Genomic DNA, 21,923 nt, shown 5'->3' on the forward strand with positions numbered 1-21,923 from the left:
GAGGGGAACCCCTGCCAGCCCCAGAGCCCAGACAAGCCACCAAGACACCACCCCAAATGGAGCACATACCGCAGGGAGCGCGAAGAAGGAGATGGCGAAGACGGAGAAGCAGGAGGCGATTGTCTTCCCGACCCACGTCTGGGGCACCTTGTCCCCGTAGCCAATGGTGGTGACCGTGACCTGTGGGGAAGGGACAGTCGTCAGCCATTGAGGCATCAGGACCTCAGGACAGCATCTGTTCAGCCCAAACCCCCACTCCCCCAAGGCCTGCAGACAGAAGCTGGGAGACCCTCACCAGGACGGCCAAGGTCAGCCAGGACCCCCGTGCAGGTGTGCAGCTGCAGCGGATGGTTCCAGCCCCCACACCTGATGTTTAAGGGAGGCAGGTGCATGGGCCATGCACAAGCTTGGTGCCCATGGAGCAGAGGGCCCGGCAGCCCGATGCGCAGGCCGGGAGGCCCGCCCACAAGAAGGCCAGCTTTGGGCCTGTGCTCCACATGCCTGTCCTGTCCCCCAGGAGTCCCCCCGTCTTGGCCACCGACATCGGCGCCGTGCACCTGCCCAGGAGGCCGGAAGCTCTCCCAAGGCTGGTCCTCAACCAAGGTCAACAAAGGACCAGCGGGGATGACACGCCACTTCCTGACGCCACCCAGGCACCAGATGTCTCGTTTGTCTTTCTTCCGAGAGAACCAGACACAGCCCCATCCTTCTCAGTGGGGAAGTCCACCCAGGGCTTGTGGTGAAGTGACAGGGGCCCCCAGCCAGCCCCAGGCTTGCCTCTGGCTGGCAGGTGAGACTGGCTCTCAGGGGGCCTGAAAACGACCTCCTGCAGGACGCAGGAGCCCACCCTGGCTGCACTGGCCGGGGCGCTCAGCGCCACCCACCCTGGCCCCCACAGGCCCCGTGTGCCTGCCAGGCTCTCCGTGGGCGGCTCTGAGCCTGGCAGGGGGACCCAGGGTGTCCGGAGTCACAGCTCCTCCTGTTCGCACCTGCAGCCAGGCAGCAGGCACACCAGCTCCCTGCCTCTGGGAGGTTGGCCTGGATTCTCTCCTCCATGACTGCCAGGCCAGACCAGGCAAGAATTGCCTCTGGTGGTCCTGGGAAGGTCCGTGCAGACCCTCTGTGCAATCCCCAGCCCCTGGAAGGCCAGCATGGGGAGTTGGGGGCACAGAGGAGGGGCTTGGGGCCCATTTAACAAACTCTGGCTGAAGACAAGGCCCAGACAGGAAGCCTCGAGTTCTTCAGTGGCAACTGCCTGCCCACCCTGTCCCCCTGGGAGACCCCCAGTCCTTGGGCCTCCCCGAGCCCTCCATCAGCCACGGGAGAGAGGGAAGGAGTGGAGAAGCCCCATGGCCTCAGCCCAGCAGGAACGTACGCAGCACACACAGACCACAGAGCCGCTGGAGCCGGGTAAAAGCTCTGCAGCAGGCAGAAGCCGCCGAGGAAGCCGGGCAGCAGGGGCTGAATTACACCGCGGGGCACCGGACAGGCACACCGGCTACCACACTGGGGCATGAGGCTGGCCCAGCCCTGCACATGCCTGCCGTGGTCCTGCATCTGTCTGTGGTCTGGGGACTCCTGAGAGGCTGCTCTCAAGCCGTCTCCCCCAACAGCCCACACGGAGCACTTCCCTGAAATGCCATCATCCCTCAAAAACATGGATTCTGCGCAAACACAGAGCCGCCTACTGCCCGGGCACATGGGTGCACACTCATCACACGGACAGGACCCCGCATGTGCATGCAGACACACGTGGTAGCCTATCATGCTCAGGCAGCAACGTGGCATACACATGCGCGTGCATGGCATCCCCATTGCACAGCCAGGCCACATAAAGAGCTGGCTGCAGGGTATCCTCCCTGGTGGGCCTGCACCCTACGTGGGAGGCCTGGGCCCCAGCTGCTCTACAGGGGGCCTGGGTGTGTGGAGCAAAGGCAGGCTGGGGGCTGCAAAGGGCGTAGGGACCCAAGACACTGTGCCCAGCCCGCTTTTGGGAAATCCAGTAATTTTTCATGAAGTTACTTTATTCAAGTAAACATATAATGGGTCTGTTATTTTTTTGATGAATTAATAAAATTTTTTACATTTTTCAGCTTCATTTCCTAATGTGCTAAGTGCTGATAGGTATGACCCATGTGAACAAAGCTGTCTGGGGTCTTTGGTGATTGTTAAGAGGATAAAGGGTCCCTGAGACCTGTAAGTTTTGGGAACAGGCCTGCAGAGAGGGGCAGTGGTGGCCTCTGAGACACGCACAAGCAGGGGAGGCCAGGGAAGTTTAAGGGCACCAGAGAGCTGAGCGTCACAGCAAACAACACGTAATGCAGCCTTTGAGATGATCAAAATTAGTGCAAAAAAAATCCATGAGTGGAAGATAAATGTAGGTGGGGGGAGGGCAGGGCCTGCCAGGAAGGCCCTGGGGGCAGAGGGAGCATGCGCCCAGCGGCGACCAGCTCCCTTGGTGGACAGGGGCACCCGCGGGCAGGTTGGCCTGATGAGTCCATCGGGGAGGTGCGGGGACTCCCTGCCGGCTGGTGGGCAGAGGTGGGGGTACTCAGACCAGGTGTCCCCACCACTGCAGCAGAGGGCACACGCCCAGGGCTTGGGCCTCAGCCTCTGGAACCCCGTCACAGACGCTCTTTGTCACATTAACGACATCCTGTCAGCCCTTTGAGGCAACTCTGAGCCCCAGAGACCTGTTTGTTTTTCCTGGATTCAGACACAAGCAGCCTTAGAATGGGCCGTTCCACAGACGCGTGCTCGGAACACGCCCCTGACGGCGGGCGACCCCAAGGCCCCCAATGTGGGAGACAACTCGGCCTCTGCAGCCCTCGCCCAGGGCCTGCCGTCCGCCCCCAGGTAGCGGCACACACAGGTGGGCTCCCACGTGAACCCAGGGGCACACAGCGCCGGGGACAGGACAGGACCGTGGAGGCGGGCCAAGCCGTCCTCGTGCTCTTGGGGACCAGAGCTGGGCTTGTGCTTGCCTCCCTGTCTTTGCGTACATTTTGAGGGACAGGAAGCACTGGAGAACTTTCTAGTCTCCTCCCCCCACCAAGTCCCCCTGACACATTCTGCCCCGAGAAGCTGGTGCCGGTGTCATGTTATTCTCTCCTTTCTAAAGCAGCCTCCTGGGGACAGGGAGATGGGAGGGCCAGCCCAGAAACCACGACTCTACTGGGGAGGTGGTCAGCCTAGAGCCCCCCTAGGCCGGCCCATCTGGAGATGCCGTGGCCATCTATCCAGAGGGAAGGGCGGCCCAGAGTGGGGGCGAGGGCAGTACCGGTGGATCAGGGGCTTGCGCTGCAGGCGGCACCTTTGTTTGGCAAACTCCAACCATGCCATGAGGTATTGACCCCCTTAAAGGGGAAACTGAGGCAGGAGGGGCAGTTCCTGCACCCAAGGCCCCCCCACTGGCCAGTGGCTGAGCTGGCATGGAGCTGAGGCCGGCCCGACTCCCATCGCCACACCATGACGCCAGGCAGACTGGAGAGCAAAGCCCAGGAGAGCCTGCCACGCCGTCCCAGGTCCAGGCCTTGCCCGGCCTCCAACCGCCAACCTGCCCGGATGAGGCTGGAAGAATGGAGCCAATGAGGGCAGCCTTGGGGGAGGAGAGGTGGGGACAGAGGGCAGACCCGGGGTGGGGGACTACGGCAGGGCAGTGAAGGGCGGGACTGGTTGTCCCCGGGCACTTTTAGCACCAGCGAATGTGGGGCTGCCCCGGACAGCCCTGGTCTGGGGGCAGATGCAGGGATGTGGGAGCCAGGGAGCGGCCCAGCCAGGCATGCAAACTGGGTAAAAACAAAGCAAACATGTACCCCGAAATAAACCCACTTCCTCACAGCAGGAAAAAGTAAACAGTGGACACAAATCCAGGCCCAGGGCTCACGGCCTGACCTTATCATCTCACTCCCAGGAACCTTGAGTCCGGTGTCTGCACCCCAGTGTGGCTCACAGACCAGCTGAGCACCAGCCGGGCCGGGATACGTGGGCCATTGAGAAGAGGCTTGTGCCCAGGGGCCCACACGACAGCCGCAAAGCATGTAGGGCAGGCCTCTCCTTTCCCTGCTCCTGAGTGGGACCCAGGAGCCCCACACAAGCAGACGTGATGCTGGGCCACGTCCCCCCGCAGCACCGACAGGCTAAGGCCCCATGTGCAGGAAGCCCTGGTGACTCTGTCTTGAGGTTTCAGCTCAAATGTCACCTTCTCAGGAGGCCCCCCAGGGACCCCACAGATTACAGGTACACACCACGACTGTGACTCTGAAAGTGTAAGGCCAGGGACTGGCCAATGCCTGGTTGTACCCCAGTGCCCGGCACAGAGTGGGCCTGTAGCAATGTTCCTGATGTCAGATCCATATGGGAGAAATGTGCCCTTGTGCTAGGGCCAGACTCACAAGAGGACCCCGTCTTCACAGCAACAGAAACGCTTTCCCTCCTGGATCACGGCCCTCTTAGCAAGCCCCACGTCAGCCCTAGGAAGTAGACCAGGTGCTGCTCCAGCTCTCCAGGTGGAGAAACTGAGGCAAGGGGCAGTCACATGATCCATCTGGCCCCAGGGCCTGTTCGCTGGTGCGGCTGACTGCACCCCAGGAAGCTGACTCCATGGTCTGCCTGTCCTGTCTCTGCCTCACTGCCATGAGGCGTCATTCGTTCACGAGCCCCTGCCCTGCCCCCAGCCTTGCCCAGATGCTGGGGATCAGAAACACAAAGCCCCTGGCATCTAGGAGGGGCCACGTGCATCAAAAGGAGCCACTGTGTGAGGAAGACACTGGAGGTGGGGAGCTGGTCAGGGGCAGAGCAGGGCTTTCACAACCAAAAGGGCTGAGGAGTGTGATTAGGCTATGGCAGCCACAAACACTTTAGTGTGAATAAGCTTGCTAGGGCCCACTGTTAAGTATCTGGCTTTGGGGAATGCCAGGTGAATCGTGGCTGCTAACAGCCCCCTAAAACTTATAACCAGCCTTTGCTGTGTCCTCTGGGCTCCAGGTGCCCAGGCTTTCTGTGTTCTCACTGATTTACCTGTCCAGATTCAAGGAAGGAGGTACACATACCCACTGTGCAGATGGGCCAGAGATTGGGTAACCTGCCCAGGGCCACAGTTGGTCAGTTGTGGAGCTGGGATGCAGCTCTTCATCCCAGCTGCACCCTGTATAAGAAATTACCCCAAGTGTCAGCCAGTGGGCAATAAGTAAGGGAAGTGAACCTGCCTTGTAGACTCCTACTCAGCCTGCAAAACCCAGCTGTAGAGGCCCTTCCTTGGGGAGGACTCTCTGGCTGGCTCCCAGAGCCCACAGTTCTCACCCCGATGGTCCATAGCCACAGGACCATGCTGGGGTGGGCAGCAGCTTGGGGTCCTGCAGACCCTCAGTTTAAGCTGCACAGAACTCCAGGCAGAGGAAGAACCCTGGAATGGGTGGGGTCTGAGTGCTGAGGCAGAGGCTGGACCCTCCACCCTGGGGTCCACAAGGCCTCAGTTTGCCCAGCTTCAGAGGAGGTCCTGACACTCAGCCTCCTCCCCCCACCACGTGGCAGTGCTCACAAGGCCTGTGAATGTCCAGGAGGCCCTGTCCTCTGCCAGGCCCCCGTTCAGCCCCACCCTCCAAGGATGCAGTACAGCCTGGAGGCCAGAACCTTCTGGAGCCACCGGCCAAGGAGAGTGAACACGAGTCAGACTATCTTAATGGTGGCTGAAAGGCAGGGAGGGCCTTTCAGCTTTTTCACTCTAAATTCTAAATTTAGATGCAGGGGTAAACAGAGCCCAGCAGCCTCCTGATTATGGAGACCCCCGGGCGCTAAACAGAGGGGTCCGTGTCTGCAGAAACTGCCTTTCCCTCCACTCAAACTTTAACACAAACAAATGCATTTTGTTCCAAGGGCAAAGAAAAAAGTCTGAAATCCTCCCCAAACACTTCAGCAGCCAGGCGTGGGGCGCCGCACTTGGGGGAGGGGAGAGCTCTCACGCCAGCTGGGCATCCCCACCGGGGGTGGGAGGACAGGGGGTGCTCAGCCACTCAGCTGGTACCTTCGCTAGACAGCCCAGAAAGAGGCTCAGTGAGGGGAGGGGACCTTTCCGAGTGCCCCAGGCCCCCTGAGGTTCGTGTCCACCCAGACCGTCGGAGTAGGAGCTCACAGGGAACAGGTGATTAAATGAAGGACCTGAGTTGAGACGGGCAGGTGTCCTTGAAAGAGACAAAAAGATGGGGCTGCAGCCCCAGGACTCCCGGAGACCCACAGCTGGGAGAGGAGGGAGGGAGCCCAGCCCTGCCCACACCTTCATCTTGGACTCTGGGCTCCAGAACTGGGAGATCACAGTTCTCTCTGTTGTTTCAAGCCATCCAGTCTACGGGACTTGGCTGTGGCCACCCCAGGACACTCACACCTACTGCCCTGGGTCCATGAGCAAAAGCACACGCAGGCATGTCACTCATCTGTCCATCTCTGCAGTGCCCGCAGGAGGCTGAGGGTGCTGAGGGCAGCTGGGGTGGCCCCCACTGCACAGAGGCACCTACAGCCCGGGGCATGTGAGCATCCACAGAGGCAGTGCCCCACAGGCTGGCAGCCACGCACCCACCACGTTCTGGCACCCTGTTTGAGGGGCCACCCCACCCGTCTCTGTGAGGCTGAGTGAGTGTGGCCTGCAGGCAAGCATGTGCACAGTGCAGGCATCAGAGGTGGCCTGGTCTGCAGGCTACCCCCGCCACTGCCGCGTACCCCCCAACAGCCCCACCCGGTAAGCAGACCCTCCCATCTGCCCAGGAGAGGCCTCAGGCAGGGGACTGGCACTTGCTTCTGTGGTCGATCTCACCGAAAATCCCCAGTCAGGGCCGCCCTGTCTTGCGTTTCTTGAGCTGTTTGTCTGAGATGTGCGGGAACACAGCCCATAACTCAAGCCCAGGCCACTCCCGCCCAGACAGCTGCAGGGGCAGCCGCCGTGATGAATGGGAGCCATTTGCCCCCCAGCCCCGGGTGGCAGGGCCCCGGGTGGCCCAAGGGCATAGGGCCTGGTGGGAACAATGGCCAGGCCAGACCCACGGTGGCCAAGGCTGGGGCTGCAGCTGACAGCATGGGCCAGGGCACCGGTGCCAAGCTGGGCACAAAGGGGCCGTTTTCCCAGCGGCGGGCGGATGTTTGCACAGGTGTGGGAGGGGGGCGCACTGCCGGGACCAGGCAGCAGCCCCGGGGCCAGTCCGGAGCACAGCCCAGGGCCGGGCACTGCTTATCGGCCGAGCCTCGGGCAGTCACCCACATGCTTCCTGCCATGGCGGTCAGACCCCAAGACCCTCCTGGCTCTGGGCAGCCTGTTCCTGAAGGGGCCCTGCCTGTCACCAGCACTTGTCCCTTCCACCCGCCCCAGACAAGCTCCCTGCCGGGGGCTGAGCCCTCCCACGCAAACCTGCTGGGACCTGCTACCTGGGTCTGAGGCAGCCCAGGCAGGCGGGAGGGGACGCCGACAGCAGGCAGAGGCCGGAACCAGGACCTTCCGCAGCGTGGGAGCTGGGTCAGCCTGGCACACTGGACGTTCCAGAAAACACAAACACACTGACTTGGCCCGTGTTAGGAGCCCTCCCTGCCTGCCCAGCCTCACGGGGTGGGGACCCAGAAACAGAGGGGCACATGCCAACCTAAGAAGACACAGAGCCACTTCCTGCCCCACCTGGGCAAGCTGGGATGGGCATCCCTTCTGAAGCAAGGCCTTTCCCTTTCGGGGGGGAAACAGACTGGGGACAGACATGGCCAGGGCCCGGCACAGCCACTGTGTCCCCTGCCCAGTGGCCCCTGGATCCTGTGCTGCCCCCAGGCTCAGCCCCACACCAGGGATGCTGGATTCCCACAGTGAGCAGGGTGCAGGGAGCACACAGCTTAGACATCCTGCAGCTGGAGGGGGCCCCACCCCCGGGCAGCCACGGCAAATCCAAGCGGCTCTCATCAGAGCGTCTGCCATCCCACTGCAAGCCTGACTCCCTCGAGGGAGCCCCCCAACCTCGCAGACACCTGCCCACTGCCTGTGGGATCGTCTGCCCCACTGCCCCCCCCATGCCTTCCCAGCAGACTGGCGGCTCAGGGAGCTGAAAGCCACCCACACTGTGCCCTGGCCACTTCCAAGCCAAAGCCGGCATGCTGGGTGCTTGTGGGAGGGGGAGAGGGTGCACTGCTGCCCCTGCCCTCAGCATCCAAGAGGCCCATCTTCATGGCCAGGGGAGCCTCTGGGCCCCCGGGCGGAACGCAGGAACAGCCCACACCTGCCTCCAGGCCAGCAGGAATCTGCAGGCCCCTCACGGAGCAAGGCACACTTTCCCCTTCCCATGGGGCCTCCCCACCTGCCGTGCCATTTGCTATTTAATGTCACGCTCAGAGCCAGCGCAGACCCTCGTAGATGGGCAGGACACATGCCTGACCCCCCGCCCCACCCCCGCACCCAGGATGCTGCAGGGCAAAGGGCAGCCGGAGTAGAGATGGGGGATGGGCAGTGGAGCACCCCGACAAAGGGGGCTCAAGCCATGCCCAAGTGGAGGCTCCAAGCCCCCTCCCCACACCCCACTGTCCTGCTGGACTTTCCTTACACAAGCTCAAAGACAAAAGCGTTAAGAACCGGAGACAGCAGCCTCGAGCACAGGGCCCTTCTGAGCACAGGGTGCCGTGCGGCCACCGAACGCCACGCGGGCTTGCCGCTGCTGGCTTCCACCCCAGACCTCTGCACAGGCCGCGTTTCAAGCATTCAGGCCAGCAGACTGTGCCAATGAGAGAAGCCAGAGCCCCAAGGCCTGTGGCCATGTCCTGCCCCCTCCTCCACCCAGGGGCCTGTGGCCGGGTAGCCCTAACACTGGACGGCCTGCCAACTCACCACCCCCCACCACAGGGCATCCGCGTAGCTGCCGAACTCGACCCGGCCTGACTCGTTCACGGCGTCCTTCTCAGCCAGGTACACGAAGTAGGAGGAGAAGATGAGGCCCAGGAAGCCGATGTATAAGGTAGTGATCAGCTCCTAGGAGAGCAAGCAGAGAGGGGGCCAGTCAGTCACGCTCACCAGCACCCAGGGCGTCTGTGAAACACCAGACACACGTCACAGGCATTCGGGGCCTGCCTGGCAGCAAGTCCCCGCGTTTACCAGAGATGCTATCTAAGTCCAGCACATTTCACATATGCACAGTGGCACTTAAATAGCCTCCTTCTCACTCCCCTCCATGGTGGCTGGTGCTGGGCCTCACTCTCCAAGAGCCTGGCAGGGACCCAGCTGTCACCTAGACACATAGTCTCAGGCTTGCTCGGCTTCTGCTGACTGCTCAGCCCTCTTTCCTGCAGAACTGTGGTGAGACACCTCCGCCCTCATGGGGTTTTAGGTGTCTGAGCCTCTTGGGGCTCTTGCACCTTGCATTCTGTCTCTTCCGTGCCCAAGAGTCTTTTGACCGCAGCTCAAAGGAACGTGGCATGTCACCAGCCAGGCGGGCCAGGATGTAGGCACCTTGGGTGGGGTGGGGCAGCCTACCTGGCTCGGGCTAGGCCTTGGCTGAGACCCCACGCCCTGTGCTCCCCGACCCCAGTCCCTTCACCCCCCAACCACCCACCTGGCGGTGGATGAAGACCACAGAGCCAAGCAGCCTCCACGTGCCTCCCTGGCGGTCCACATGCAGCATCCTCAGGATCTGGAGAAAGCGGATGCCCCTGCCGAGGACACATCTGTCCCTAACCAGGCCTGTCCTGCCCTTGGCTGACCCCCGACTAGGCACCTCCAAATTCCCCTCCCTCAGGCAGCCATCAAAGCCTGGCTCTGAACCCACCTGCTCACCACCACACCATGCCAAGCACAGGGGCAGGGCAGGGGCTGCAAGCCAGGCCCAGAGCTGAGGCTGCACAGCTCCAAATCCCTTCAGTCCCTAAACCAAAGGATCACCCCAGAAGGCCGCAGGATCAGACTGGTTTACAGATGAGCATGGCCCGCGTCCCAGCAGTGCCTGGGCTGGCTCTCAAACCCAGTAGCCCAACTCAATGCAGACCCTGCCCTGCCCCACCCCTGCCCCGGCACCCTGCCCTGTGGCTCTCACCCCGCACCCAGGAAAGCTGGTAGCCCAGGTGTACCTGATGGCCGAGGTGGCAAACACCTGCCCTTTGGAGCCCACGCAGAGGACAACCATGGAGGCCACCACCACAATGAGGTCTAGGGGTAGGGAAATGGTGTGTCACCACTGTCACAAGCCAGGCAGCTGGCTCCGAGGAAGGAGACTGGCAGGCAGGTAGGACAGGGCCCGACAAAGGGGCATGCAGATGCCTTGTATAAGGAGACCCAACCCTCTGCTTCGGGCAGGGGCCAAGCGCACCTCATCCCACCTCCCAGCCCTGGCTCACAGGCCACTGAGGGCCCCAGAGTCCCACCCTGCTGGGCACAACCAAAACCCCGGCCTGAGAGCTGTGTCTGAGGACAGGGGCATCCTGTGCTGGGGGTCCTGGGCAGTCACCCCTCTAGCCTTGGGGTCCTGCCCCATCACAGGCAGAGTAGCCTGGGGGAGGGCTCTCTCAGTCCTCTGGGACCTCTGCCTGGTGGTGCTCATGATGGAGGCCCACCCTGCCAACTCCCCCTTTCCAGGGAAGCGTGCCAGGCCTTGCCCCAAACTTCAGGGTGAAGCTTCCCTGGGGGCAGGCATGACTCACCAATGATGGAAATGGGCTTCCGGGCAAAGCGCAGCCGCCCCCAGATGCCCACGTACTTGCTGCGGCAGCCTGCTGACCAGAGGCGGACCACGTACTCCGTCCCAAAGAACACCACCAGGACGATCTCCTACAGGGACAGAGGGATGTGAGTGCGCCTGGAAGCTGGGCTCTGCCACTCAAGCCTGGACCACCCTGATGGGCAGACCTCTGGGAGTTAAGACACCCCAAGAGCATCTGGCCTGAGCCCTGGTCCACTGGGGTGGGCAGGCTGATGGCCTGAACCTAGGCTCATTGCCAGGAGCGCTCAGTGAGGTCTGCTGCTCTTCAGACCGAGGCCCATCCAGGTCCAAGGGGGTGTCCGCGAATCAGGGCTTAGGAGCAGCCTGGGGGTTGTGCCCTTGCTTGGTCCCAAGAAGCATGGCCTCCCAGGTCCGAACTCTCAAGCTAGCAGTCGTTTAAACTGTGGAGCCCCCGAGTTCAGGCCATCATCCCAGTTTGGGATTTGGGGAACATCCATCCTCACGGGACCATCCCTCTTTCACCTCACACAGCCACCATGCAACCAGGGACACAGTATCAAGTGACACTTGGCCTGGGGAAGGGGAGCTGGGAAGCAGGAGGAAGAAGGAAGGGGTCTCAGACGGTGTCACTGGCATTATCCTCAAAGGAGAGGCAGGTTTATGGTCAGCTGTGACACGGCGCCCCTCCCAGGCCCCTCCCATGGCCGGGCTCCAGCAAAGACCGTTCCACACATCAGCCCGTAGTCATAGTACTTTGAGGAGGAGGGAAGCCAGGAAGCCAAGGGCTAACATCTGAGTCACAATGGATGGACAGACAGTGGACAGATGGGTGAGTGGATGGAGAAAGGGAGAGATAGAGCAAGACAGAGGTGGGTGGATGCATAGGTGGGTAGACAAATGAAAATGGATGGTGTAAAAATCAAGTTCAAAAGGAAAATGCTACATGCCAACAAACTGAACAACCTTGACGGAACAGACAAATTCCAAAACACAAAACCTAGCAAGACTGATTCATGAAAAAATAGAAAATCTGAATAGACCTGTAACTAGTAGAGAGATTAAATCAAAGATCTCCCAACAAAGAAAATCCCTGGTCATGATGGCTTCACTGGTGAATTCTACTGAATTTAAAGAGGAACTAATACCCACCCTTCTCAAACTTTTCCAAAAAGTTGAAGAGAAGGGAACACTTCCTAACTTGCTCAATGAAGCCAGCATTCCCCTGACCCCCAAGCCAAACAAAGACCCCACAGGAAAAGAGAATAACAGACCAATATTCCTTATGAAAGTTGATGCAAAAATCCCCAAGAGAATGCTGGAAAACTGAAATCAGTAGCATATTAAAAAGATTATACACAATGACAATGTAAGATTTATTCCTGGAATGCAAGGATGGTTCGACGTATGAAAATCAATCAATATGATACATCACAGTAGCACAAGGAAGCAAGAAGGCCACACGATCTCGGTCAATGCAGAAAAAGCATTTGAGAAAATTCAGTGCCCTTTCATGATAAAAACAGTAAACAAATTAGGAATAGAAGGAAATGCCACTTAAAAAACCCAGAGCAAACATCCTATCAAGGTGAAAGGCTGAATGCTTTTCCTCTGAGATAAGGAGCAAGGTGAGGGTGCCTGCTTTCACCACACCACTTTTAGTCAACACTGTTCGAGAAGTTCCAGCCAGAGCAATTAGGTAAGAAACAGAAATAAAAGGCATCTAAATTGAAAAGGAATAAGTAAAATTATATGTTCACAGATATGACCTTCTATGTGGAAAACCTCAAAGATGCCACATACAGACTGTTGGGTCTAATAAATGAATTTGGCAAAGTAGGAGAGAAAGTCAACGCTCAAAAGTCAGCTGCATTTCTGCATCAGTTTCCTTGTTTCTACAATGAACAATCTGAAAAAGAAATGGCAAAAACAATTCTATTTACACCAGCATCAAAAGGAATAAGATACTTATGAACTAACTAAGAAGGTGAAAGATTTGTACAATGAAATCTGAAAAATATTGCTTAAAGAAATGAAAGAAGACAAGCAAGTGGAGACACATTCCACATTCATGGATTGGAAGACTTAATACTGTAGAGATGCCAGTATTACTCAAGGTGATCCTTAGATTCAATGCCATCCATTTCAGAATCGTGATGATGTATTTTCAGAAATAGAAAAAACCATCTTAAACTCATATGCAATCTCAAGGGACCTGAATAGCCAATATAAAATGCTGTGCATCTGTATCATGGAATATTACTCAGCCTTTTAAAGGAAAGAAATCCTGATACGCACATTACAACAGGGATGAGCCTTAAGGACGTGATGCTGACATAAGCCAGTCAGGACTGTCTCCAGCTGGCTCCCTGCCCTGTCCTCCCCCAGGAGCCCAGTCCTGGCGGGACACTTCTGCTCCCACTGGGCGACAGTGGCAGGCCCTACTTCTATGCCCAATTTCTTCTCTCCCCCCTGACAGGGAGCCCACCACGAGGGGTGGTTAGATACTGCCTGCTGGTTCCCAGGGGCATTAATTAGGATGAAGTAACACTTGGACCACCTGGCCAGTGTTTTAGGAGGATTCAGTGACTAATGGGAGAATATCTGGGAAAGTTTACCTTTTTCCTTTGCAAAGAAGTTGTCGGTGGAATCCTTTGGTGGACAAGGGTGTGCGTGTGGTTGGGGTATGTGGGAGGTTTTCACAGATGCCCCCAGGCTCTGTCTTCTCATGGGCGAGGCACTGATCTCACCTCTGTCCTCAGCTCTGGGGGCAGTGGCCCTAGCTGGGGGCTGGCTGAGCCCACGAGGGCAGGGACCATGTTCATCTGCTCACCCCCCTCTCCCAGCCCCTACACAGTGCCTGCCCCTGGTTGGCACCCGATATGGATCTACTGAATGAATGAGTGATCAGACCAACAAGCAGGATGAGAGCTCCCTGGTAGCTAGACCTGGTCTCATTCACTTGTTTCCCAAGACGCCGGCCCTGCCATTCTCAGCAGGTGATGCATGAGGTGGTGTCAGTGAGTGGAGAAGGGGGACAGGGCGGGGCAAAGGCAGAGGGTCCGGCTTCATGAGAAAGGCTGCAGAGCCACCAAACTCTGAGTCCCCAAAGCTAAGATCCAGGTAGCTGGTGTCTTCATGTTCACGGAGCAGGAGTCCCCTGACCGCCAGTGGCCCCAGAGAGCACCCCCCAAGAGCACCCCCAGAGCCTCCATCCCAGCTCTGCAGACTCATACACCATCAGGCTGATTGGTCACTTCAGAGGGTTTTTCTTACTTGATGCATTTCATTGCTTAAATCCCTTCGTCAGCTGTGTCCTAGGCACAGGTGAAGTGCTAGGAATGTGCTACAATGGGCCTTACGTAAATATGTTGTTTATGTTATTGGGGACGGCCATTGATGGCTGCATATTCCCCCACCCCAAATCCTCCTGGCCTCACACTGGGGGAGAGCCTGGATCGGTGCTGAGCTGTCCCCGCTGACCTGGAGCTGGCAGGCTGACAGAACAGGACTCTCCCTCTGGGGGTGGGGGGTGACGTGTAGGAATAATTTAAAACAATGCTAATCCCAAAATCTTGTTTGAGTCTGGAATGCAGCATGAGCCCAGGCCCAGCTCAGCGATGTGGTGTGGCCGGGAAGGGGCGGCAAGGAGCCCTCGCCTGTCTGCAGGCATGACGTGATGGAAACGAACGTTTGCCTAGAGATAAGATGATCTCCTCCACGGTCAGACTCGAGTGCCCCCCCAGGGCCTCCTGGCTGCTGGATGAGGGAGGCTAGCCCGCAGGCCCAGAGGTCTAGACCCAGGCAGCGTGACCCCACCCCGCCCTTCAGGCCCTGGGTTCCCATCCTGGTAGCGGCAGGCCAGGAAGGTGAACTCCAGGGGCCTCAAGCCGCCCCCAGAGCCACCAGGAACTTTCAGCCCCCTGCTCCAGCCACTGCCACGGGCCGCCACTGGCCGCACGGCAGGGCCAGGGTCTGCAGCCCCCTTCCCAGGGGTGCACCCTCAGCTTACCCCGAGAGCCTTTTTGGCCCAAGGCCCCCCTGCATCCTGGGTGCTCCCCGGCCCCACCCCCATGCTCTGTGACCCCCACTCTCCTTTGCCTCTCCCCCAGGTACCCACTCCTTCTCAGCCCAGCTCAGGTAACCACCCCCTCTGGGGAGTCTCCAGCCACCACACCTGTAGAAGCCAGGGACCCTCCTTCGCTCCCCCAGGGAGAGTACAGCCAGCCCAGGGTTCCCTCCCAGCGGGCTCCAGGTGGTGCCTGCGTGACCCCACAGCGTGTGCGCGTCAACGATGCAGGCTGGGAGGCTGGGAGTGTGGCTCTGAGCTCTGTCCCACAGACGCGAGAAGAAGGGCTGATCTTCTGTCAGGAATCTCTGCTGAGACCAGTCAGACCAGAGGGACACAGCGACCCCGGCCACTGTCCCTCAGACATAGCAAGACCGCCTCCTGGCTGCAGCTTATGGACAAGGCATCTCAGAGCCAGGCTGGGCACTGAGACCAGAGCGCAGACCCAAGCATTTGGGGCCTGCTGGACGCTGGCAGACACAGAGGCAGGGGCGCCCCGGGGCCAGGCAGCTGATGAGCAGCCCACACCCAAAGGCCTGCGTCCTTCAGCAAGTTTCATTCCAGACCAACACCAGGATCTCTGGCGGGTGGGCGACAGGGTGGTTCTCAGCAGCATTAATTGTGCACTTCAGAACTATTTTTTAGAACAAAGTTCCTAAGAAACAACCCAGTTTAAAAAATGAGTAAAGAACTTGAATAAGCATTTCCTCCAGAGAAGTTGTACGAGTGGCTCATGGAAAGGTGACATCACTAGTCATCAGGGAAATGCCAGTCAAAGTGACAAAGTGGGGCCACCTCACACCCACCAGGAGGTTGCTACCAGCAAAACCCACACACAGATGCCGGTGAGGATGCAGAGGAGAGGGCACCCTCGTGCCGGCAGGGGTGGGAACCGGTGAGCCGTGGTGGGAAGCAGGATGGAGGTGACCCAGCAACCCCACATCTGGGCCTACATCTCAGAGAAAGAAAATCACTGCCTGAACGGACATCTGCTCACGTGTGCACAGCTGCACAGCTCATGACAGCCAAGCCACAGAAGGACCCGAGGGCCCACGGACGGATGAGCACAGAGACCACGTGGTGCCCACACGGCAAACCACTGCTCAGCCATGGGAAGAAGGACACCCTGCCATCAGTGACAACGTGGACGGACCGCACGGGCACCAGTCAGAAAGACAAAGGCCGTGCGATTACTCTTACGTGGGGTGTCTAAGACTACACACGTGTGTAAAGACCAGACTGCCAGGGCCGGGGAGGGGCGCCAACCCGCACGGCAGCTCCTTCATGGGGATGAAAGGAGCTGGGACCAGATGGAGGACATTGTGACAGGCTCAAGGCCACCAAATCCCACACCTGGAAATGATGAGTTTCATCTTTTGTGTGTTTTCCCACAACACAAACCTGTGGCCCTGGGGCCTGGCAGGTCCACCTGGCCACCCGCAGGGGGAGAAGGCCCCGAGTCCGGCCTGCCTGTGGCCAGGAGAGTGGCCAGCGGCATCCTTGAGCCTCTTAATCTGCAGGGGCCACTGCTTGTTTCTGTGTTAAATAAGGGAAGGGAGCACACGCCAGCCCCCCGGCTGTGAGGGAGCCAGGGGGCCAGGGCGGAGGCCCGGCTGGCCAGCTAAGGCGAGCGCACGTCGCAGCAGAGATTCCTGATAGCCCTGGGGGCTCTGCGCACGGCCTCCCCTGAAGTCGCCGCCCCCCCCCCCCGCCCCGTGCTGAAGGGGCGCCAGGAATTAGCGACAGACCAGGGCGTGCCGTCTCAGACCCACCCGCCCGCACCTGCTTCTGGTGTTTAGGGGCAACAGCAGTGGGACAGCAGGTATGACCATCTGAAGAGTCAAGATAAGGGCTGAGAAAAGCAGGTGCTTATCTGGAGCCCTCCTCCTCTGGGGGCACGAGGGGAGAGGGCAGCAATTGCTCTCAGCAGTGACCGGTCCCGGGGACGGAGGTTGGGAGATGGTCTTATCTGTGGTCCCCTTCTTATCTGCCAGCGAATCCTCATCTTGGGGAAGGGGGTCTGAAGCTGAGGGTGTTCGGAGTCTTGGTGCTGTCGGCACATGATTTAGAAGCACAGGGGACGTCCCTGCCAGGATGGCCCACATAGGCCAGAGAGCAGGGCGGCCCGGAGGTGAAACCCGCTCAGACTAGCTGTGCCCCTACCCTGACTTTGGGATGGAAGATTTCTTTTTCTTTGCTAACCAACAGAGGAAGCCTTCTAGGTCCTTCCTGTTATTTGCAGTTACTCTGGCATTACTGTTCTATTATCTTCAGGATGAAAGATGGATTTTAAAAGAGGTGAAAGATTAACTGGGGGGGTTAAGTCCTGAGGTCTGTGGGATGAAGGGACGGGTGGGCTCAAGGGGCTGGGGCAACAGAAAGCTGGTGTTAGGGCCGGGGCAAAAGGCACAGGGGCTTCCCTGCGGGCCCTGTGGATGCTGGGCCAGGGGGACCCTCTGCAGGAACCCCTGGTCCCCAAGAAGGCCTGGGAGAGAAGGGCGCCGAGCTTCCCAGTGGATGGAGTATCACCCGGTGGAAAGGGGCCGGAGACCTGGGGGCAAGACCAGACCGCCCTTCAGGGCCAGGGGTGCAGGCATCCAGGGCGAGGGCACGCCCCGCTCCCACGAGCTGGAAGACCTGTGCGTCAGACTGCTTCGCCAGGCCTGCAGGCTTCGGGGCCGGCTGCTTCACCTCCGTGGGGAACCTGATAAGCCACAGAGGGAGTGGGTTTCGGCGCTCCCTGGACGGTCAGCTGGCTGGAGAGCAAGGAACAGGCGGGCGGGCTGCTCAAAGCACCCTTTGTTCGGGGGCTGCCTGCAGCCAGCTGCTCCCAGCCGTGCGCCCGTGTGGAGGGCTCATGGGCCTCCGGGTGACATGTGCTGGGCACAGCTGGGGCCCTCGGTGCACACTCGCCACCCGCCCTGCTGAACACGAGCCCCACCCAGCCAGAGCGGCTCTGGCTCAGGGCAGGCGCCATGGCGCAGCCTGCAGAGTGGGCAGGAGGCCCGAGAGGCTGCCGGGGACCCTGTTGGGAAGCCGACCCCGCCTGCCTCTCCCCACGCAACTCCCCCTTAGCCACGGGAAGCTCTCTGCTCAGCTCCAACCCTGCATGGATCTCCCCTGGGCTGGGCTGGGTCTCAATCCCTTCCACCGGCCCCAGGGACCCCTCCCCACCTCCTCAGCTATCTCCCCAAGGTCAGGGTCTGCCTTTCCCCCAGAGGCCTGGCCCCGTCTTGAGCCCCAGCAGGGAGGGCATGCACCCTGGTGCTCAAAAGGGCCCATGGGAAACTCCAGGTGGGGGTGTCTCCCCAGGGCGGGTGCTGTGCTCTGCGGGTCTGAGGCCAAGGAAGGCCCATGGTACCCCCACGCTGGACACTGCCTCCCTGTGTTTGGGACACTGTCCTGCACCCCCACACAGGTCTAGGGCCCACCTGCCTGACGTCACTGGTGCTTTGGGGTCCCTGCCCTATGACTCTCCCCACCAGGCCAGCCGCCCTGAGGGCCCAGCCCAACCCATTAAAGAAGCCACGTGTTCCAGGGCAACCCCAGAGGCACTGGGCTGTTAGCTCTCCGGAACCAGCGCCACTGGCCAGATGCCTGGAGCGGCCACTGTGTGGACCGAGCAGGGCACACCGTGCGGCTTGCTCTGTCCCCGTGGGGATGTGTGTTCCCCTCACCAGCGGCCGGGCCCTGCAGCAGGCCACAGATACCATCTGGCGTCCAAGTGCTTCAGGTGGGGGGCTGCAACTCCTTGATAAGGAGCCCCCTACTCCTTGATAAGCCTGCGTCTACTCCCTGGCTGGGGTGGGACCCCCAGGCCCCTCTTGTGCCACCAGCCCCAGCCTCATGGGAGCCGCACTGAAACATTTCACTACGAGTCTACAGGCTTAGTGGCCAGCGAGGCAGGACCACACATGCCCCAACTTGCACAGAGGGCACCTTCTCCAGGCATAGGCTTCCTGGAAAACTGGAGCCCACGCAACCTTTCAGGGCAGAAGAAAAATGCAAGGACACTCTGAGAAGCCCTGTAGCCAGACCGACGCTCAGGCCACCCCTGCGCCACAGAGCCCCGGCCCCCAGGCCCCTCTGTCTGTGGTTCTGCAGATGCCTGTCAGCTCCTCAGGCCCCCACCGGGCGCTGCAGACATGGTGGAGCACGTGGACAGCATGTTCAGGGTGAGGGCAGGCAAGCACCACACCCACGGCCCCATATTCTCTGGCCCACAATCATCGGGCACAAAGCCTCCCGGGGACCCAGGCTTCTGGCTCAGCCTCTGAATGAGTAAAGGCCGCTCACCACAGTGGGGAGAAGAGAGGGGCCCCTCAGGAATTCCAGTGTCACGTGGATTGCTGGTGTCATACCAAGGCCACCTAGTTACACGAGGCGCCGGTGGTTTCCTGAGGTGCCTCCAGCCCCGGGACCCAGCCAGGCCTAGGGTGCTCCAAGGTCAGGGGGCAGACACAGGGCTCAGCAGGCACCCGGCACCTGGCTGGGGGCAGGGGGCAGATATGGCCCTTGAGGCCAAAGGGCCAGCATCTTCTCCCTGCCCAGGACAGACTTACCAGCAGATCTCAACGAAGCAAAGACTACAGGGCCCCAGACGCTGCCAGAGCGCCTGCCAAAGGGCGGGCATTCAATAAATACGTGCATGTGTGTGTCACACACAATATAATGCAGTTTACCTCATTATCTGCTTTTAATGAGTGAGTTTCAGCCCACGCGGGGAGACACTTCAACACTTGCAAACACAGCGAAGCAGCTCGCAAGCGGTGCGGCCAATGGCACAAAGTTACAGTCGCACCGCAGTCAGCGGCGGGGGTGGGGGCAGGCCCAGGGAGCTCCTTCCTGCGAAGCAGAGGCATCTGCTTTTCATAGCTGTACCTAGCCTGCTAATTCCATGTTCATCTCCTCTTCCCGATGGTTGTTTAGGAGAGCATTGCTTAATTCCCAAAGAGTTAAGCCCTTTTCATAAACTTGTATCCATTTGTAGCTGACCCCTGAACAACGCAGGAGGCCTGAGGGGCATCCACACCCTGTGCAGTCAAACAGCCATGTATAGCTTTTGACTCCCCCCCCACCAAACTTAACTACCAATAACCTACTGCCAACAGAAGCCTAATCAATGACATAAAAAGTCGATGAACACATATTTTGTATTTAGAATATACCATGTTCTTACATTAAGCTAGTGAAAAGAAAATGTTTTCTCAAATTGTTGCTAAGCTCCAAAATTTTTTCCAATATATTTGTTGCAAAAAATCCACAAACAAGTGGAGCCATGCAGTCCAGACCTGTGTTGACCAAGAGTTCACTATATTTCTAGTTGTACTGGGTTTTGACCATGGCCCGCTACATCACAAGTTTTCAAATTGTGTTAGGTTTTTTATGGCCCCATAGAACAATTGGTTGTATGAATGTCCCATAGGCCTGAGGAAACAAAACACCTCTGTTACTAGGATCCCTAGTTGCAGTGCTGGCTTTAAAGTGTCATCCTGAGGTTCTCTGCCAGGCCCCCCACTGCACCTGCTGGACAGTGACATGATGTGGCCCCCTCTTTAGGCCTGTCCACCCCTGTGCCCTGGAACAGAGCTAAGAGGAAGCCAGCCAGCTGGGGAGACCCTGCGCTCCCTGCAGCCTCGTGGGGCCACCATCCTGGAAAGAGAGTCGTAGACGCAGCTGACACCTGGCAGAGATGAGCCGTCCCCACAGAGCCCTGTCCGCACTGCAGATAGGCAAGCACCTTGTGATGGCTGTTTGAAGGCGCCACATCTGGGGACACTTCTGTGACTGCAGGTAACAGGGCCGTTATTTCAATACTGTTAGGATCCGATCACAACTGCAACTCTCGGCCATCTCTGGCCTCACCTATCTTCTGTGCGGGAGTCGTCCCGCTCGGAGCGGTGCCTTGCCATCTCCCACGATGATCATATTAAACTCACTTTCCTCACATTCCCAGGGGCGCTGGCTGTGTACACTTGGTCATGATCTGGGAACCATCAGCGTTCACGATCACGTCCCCTCTGGCGATGGTACCTGGGCTTGTGGACGCTCGTTTCCCCGTGGGCGCGCTGGTTCCACGTCACGTCGGAATCCCTTTATTTTTCGACTGTCCATTATCGGTTGACTTTACTGAATTCCTCTGAACAAAGTGTTTGTTAAAATCAAACCCTTCTGACAGGCCTCTGCCCTTTAAGAGAGGTATTCAGGACGTCCATGTTTGGTGTAAAACTGGATCCGTCTGATGTCTCCATCCTACTTTCTCTTTGCTATTCTGCTTGGCTGTTCCTTCCATTTTTCATAAAGTTGCCAATTTGAGCAACCTTTTACCCATTCGATCCCTTCTGTTCATGAACTGGGAAGTCTCACTGAGCCCTCCCAGTCCTTGAGCTCCATAACCCTGTAACCACAGCTGCTCCAGCCTGAGAAGTCTCCCCGCAGCGCCTCCAGCCCTGCTTCCTCCCGGCCAGGTGCGTGAGGAGCGCGTTTGCAGGGCACGTGTGCTGGGAGCTTGTGTGCAAGGCCGTGAGTGGGGAGGTGTGTGCATGGGAGGCATTTGTGGGGTGAGCGTATGTGTGTGCAACCCCACCTCCTCCCCCCGGAGGCTCTGTGGCTGAGGAAAACAGTCCCCAGCCTCGCCTTCAGTGGGCTTTGCTCCACAGGCCCCTCGCCTTGGGTACTGTTGGAGATGGAAGTGTGACCCCCAAAATTCAAATGTTAGAGTCCCGACCCCAAATACCCATTCACGTGACCGTACATGGAAATAGGGTCGCTGCAGATGTTATTAGTTAAGATGAGCTCCCGAGGGTGGACCCTGACCCATGACTGGCGTCCTTGTAAAATCCGCACACAGACACCACCCAGGGAGACCATGGGAAGGTGGAGGCAGAGGTGGGCCGACGCTTCTACCAGCCAGGGAGCCCCACAGATCACCAGCCGCCACCCGGAGCTGGACAGAGGCCTGCGCCGGATCCTCCCGCCCAGCCCCAGAAGGAACCGGCCCCCCTGACGCCTTGGTCCTGGACTTCTGGGGGCAGCACTGTCACTCAGGGTCTCCAGGTTGTCCCCAAGGTCAAGCCACGGGCTGGACAAAGGTCCTGGGGGTGTCCAGGCCATAGGCCCCAAAGCTTTCTCCTATGGGAGAGGGGTTTGTCTCATAGGCCTTCTTTCTCCTTGCAGGGGAACATCAGCTGCCA

At 59.0% G+C, this 21,923-nt stretch overlaps 1 protein-coding gene across 4 annotated transcripts in view; it reads right to left on the bottom strand.

The window, feature by feature from the left end:
* KCNQ1 (potassium voltage-gated channel subfamily Q member 1) overlaps positions 1 to 21,923 on the bottom strand; it is a 324,142-nt gene that overhangs the window by 234,895 nt on the left and 67,324 nt on the right. For 3 of the 4 annotated variants that reach the window (XM_036875805.2, XM_036875803.2, XM_036875804.2), the window contains exons 3-7: positions 10,645 to 10,771; positions 10,075 to 10,153; positions 9,564 to 9,660; positions 8,843 to 8,983; positions 70 to 180 (exon numbers count right to left, since the gene is read on the bottom strand). In XM_036875805.2, coding sequence (XP_036731700.2) covers positions 70 to 180; positions 8,843 to 8,983; positions 9,564 to 9,660; positions 10,075 to 10,153; positions 10,645 to 10,771 — 555 coding nt within the window. The remainder of the gene's footprint in view (positions 1 to 69; positions 181 to 8,842; positions 8,984 to 9,563; positions 9,661 to 10,074; positions 10,154 to 10,644; positions 10,772 to 21,923) is intronic. The other variant, XM_036875806.2, reaches the window with a different exon arrangement.

The sequence above is a fragment of the Manis pentadactyla genome, chromosome 9 (assembly GCF_030020395.1).
Source record: "Manis pentadactyla isolate mManPen7 chromosome 9, mManPen7.hap1, whole genome shotgun sequence".
NCBI classification, from domain to species: domain Eukaryota; kingdom Metazoa; phylum Chordata; class Mammalia; order Pholidota; family Manidae; genus Manis; species Manis pentadactyla.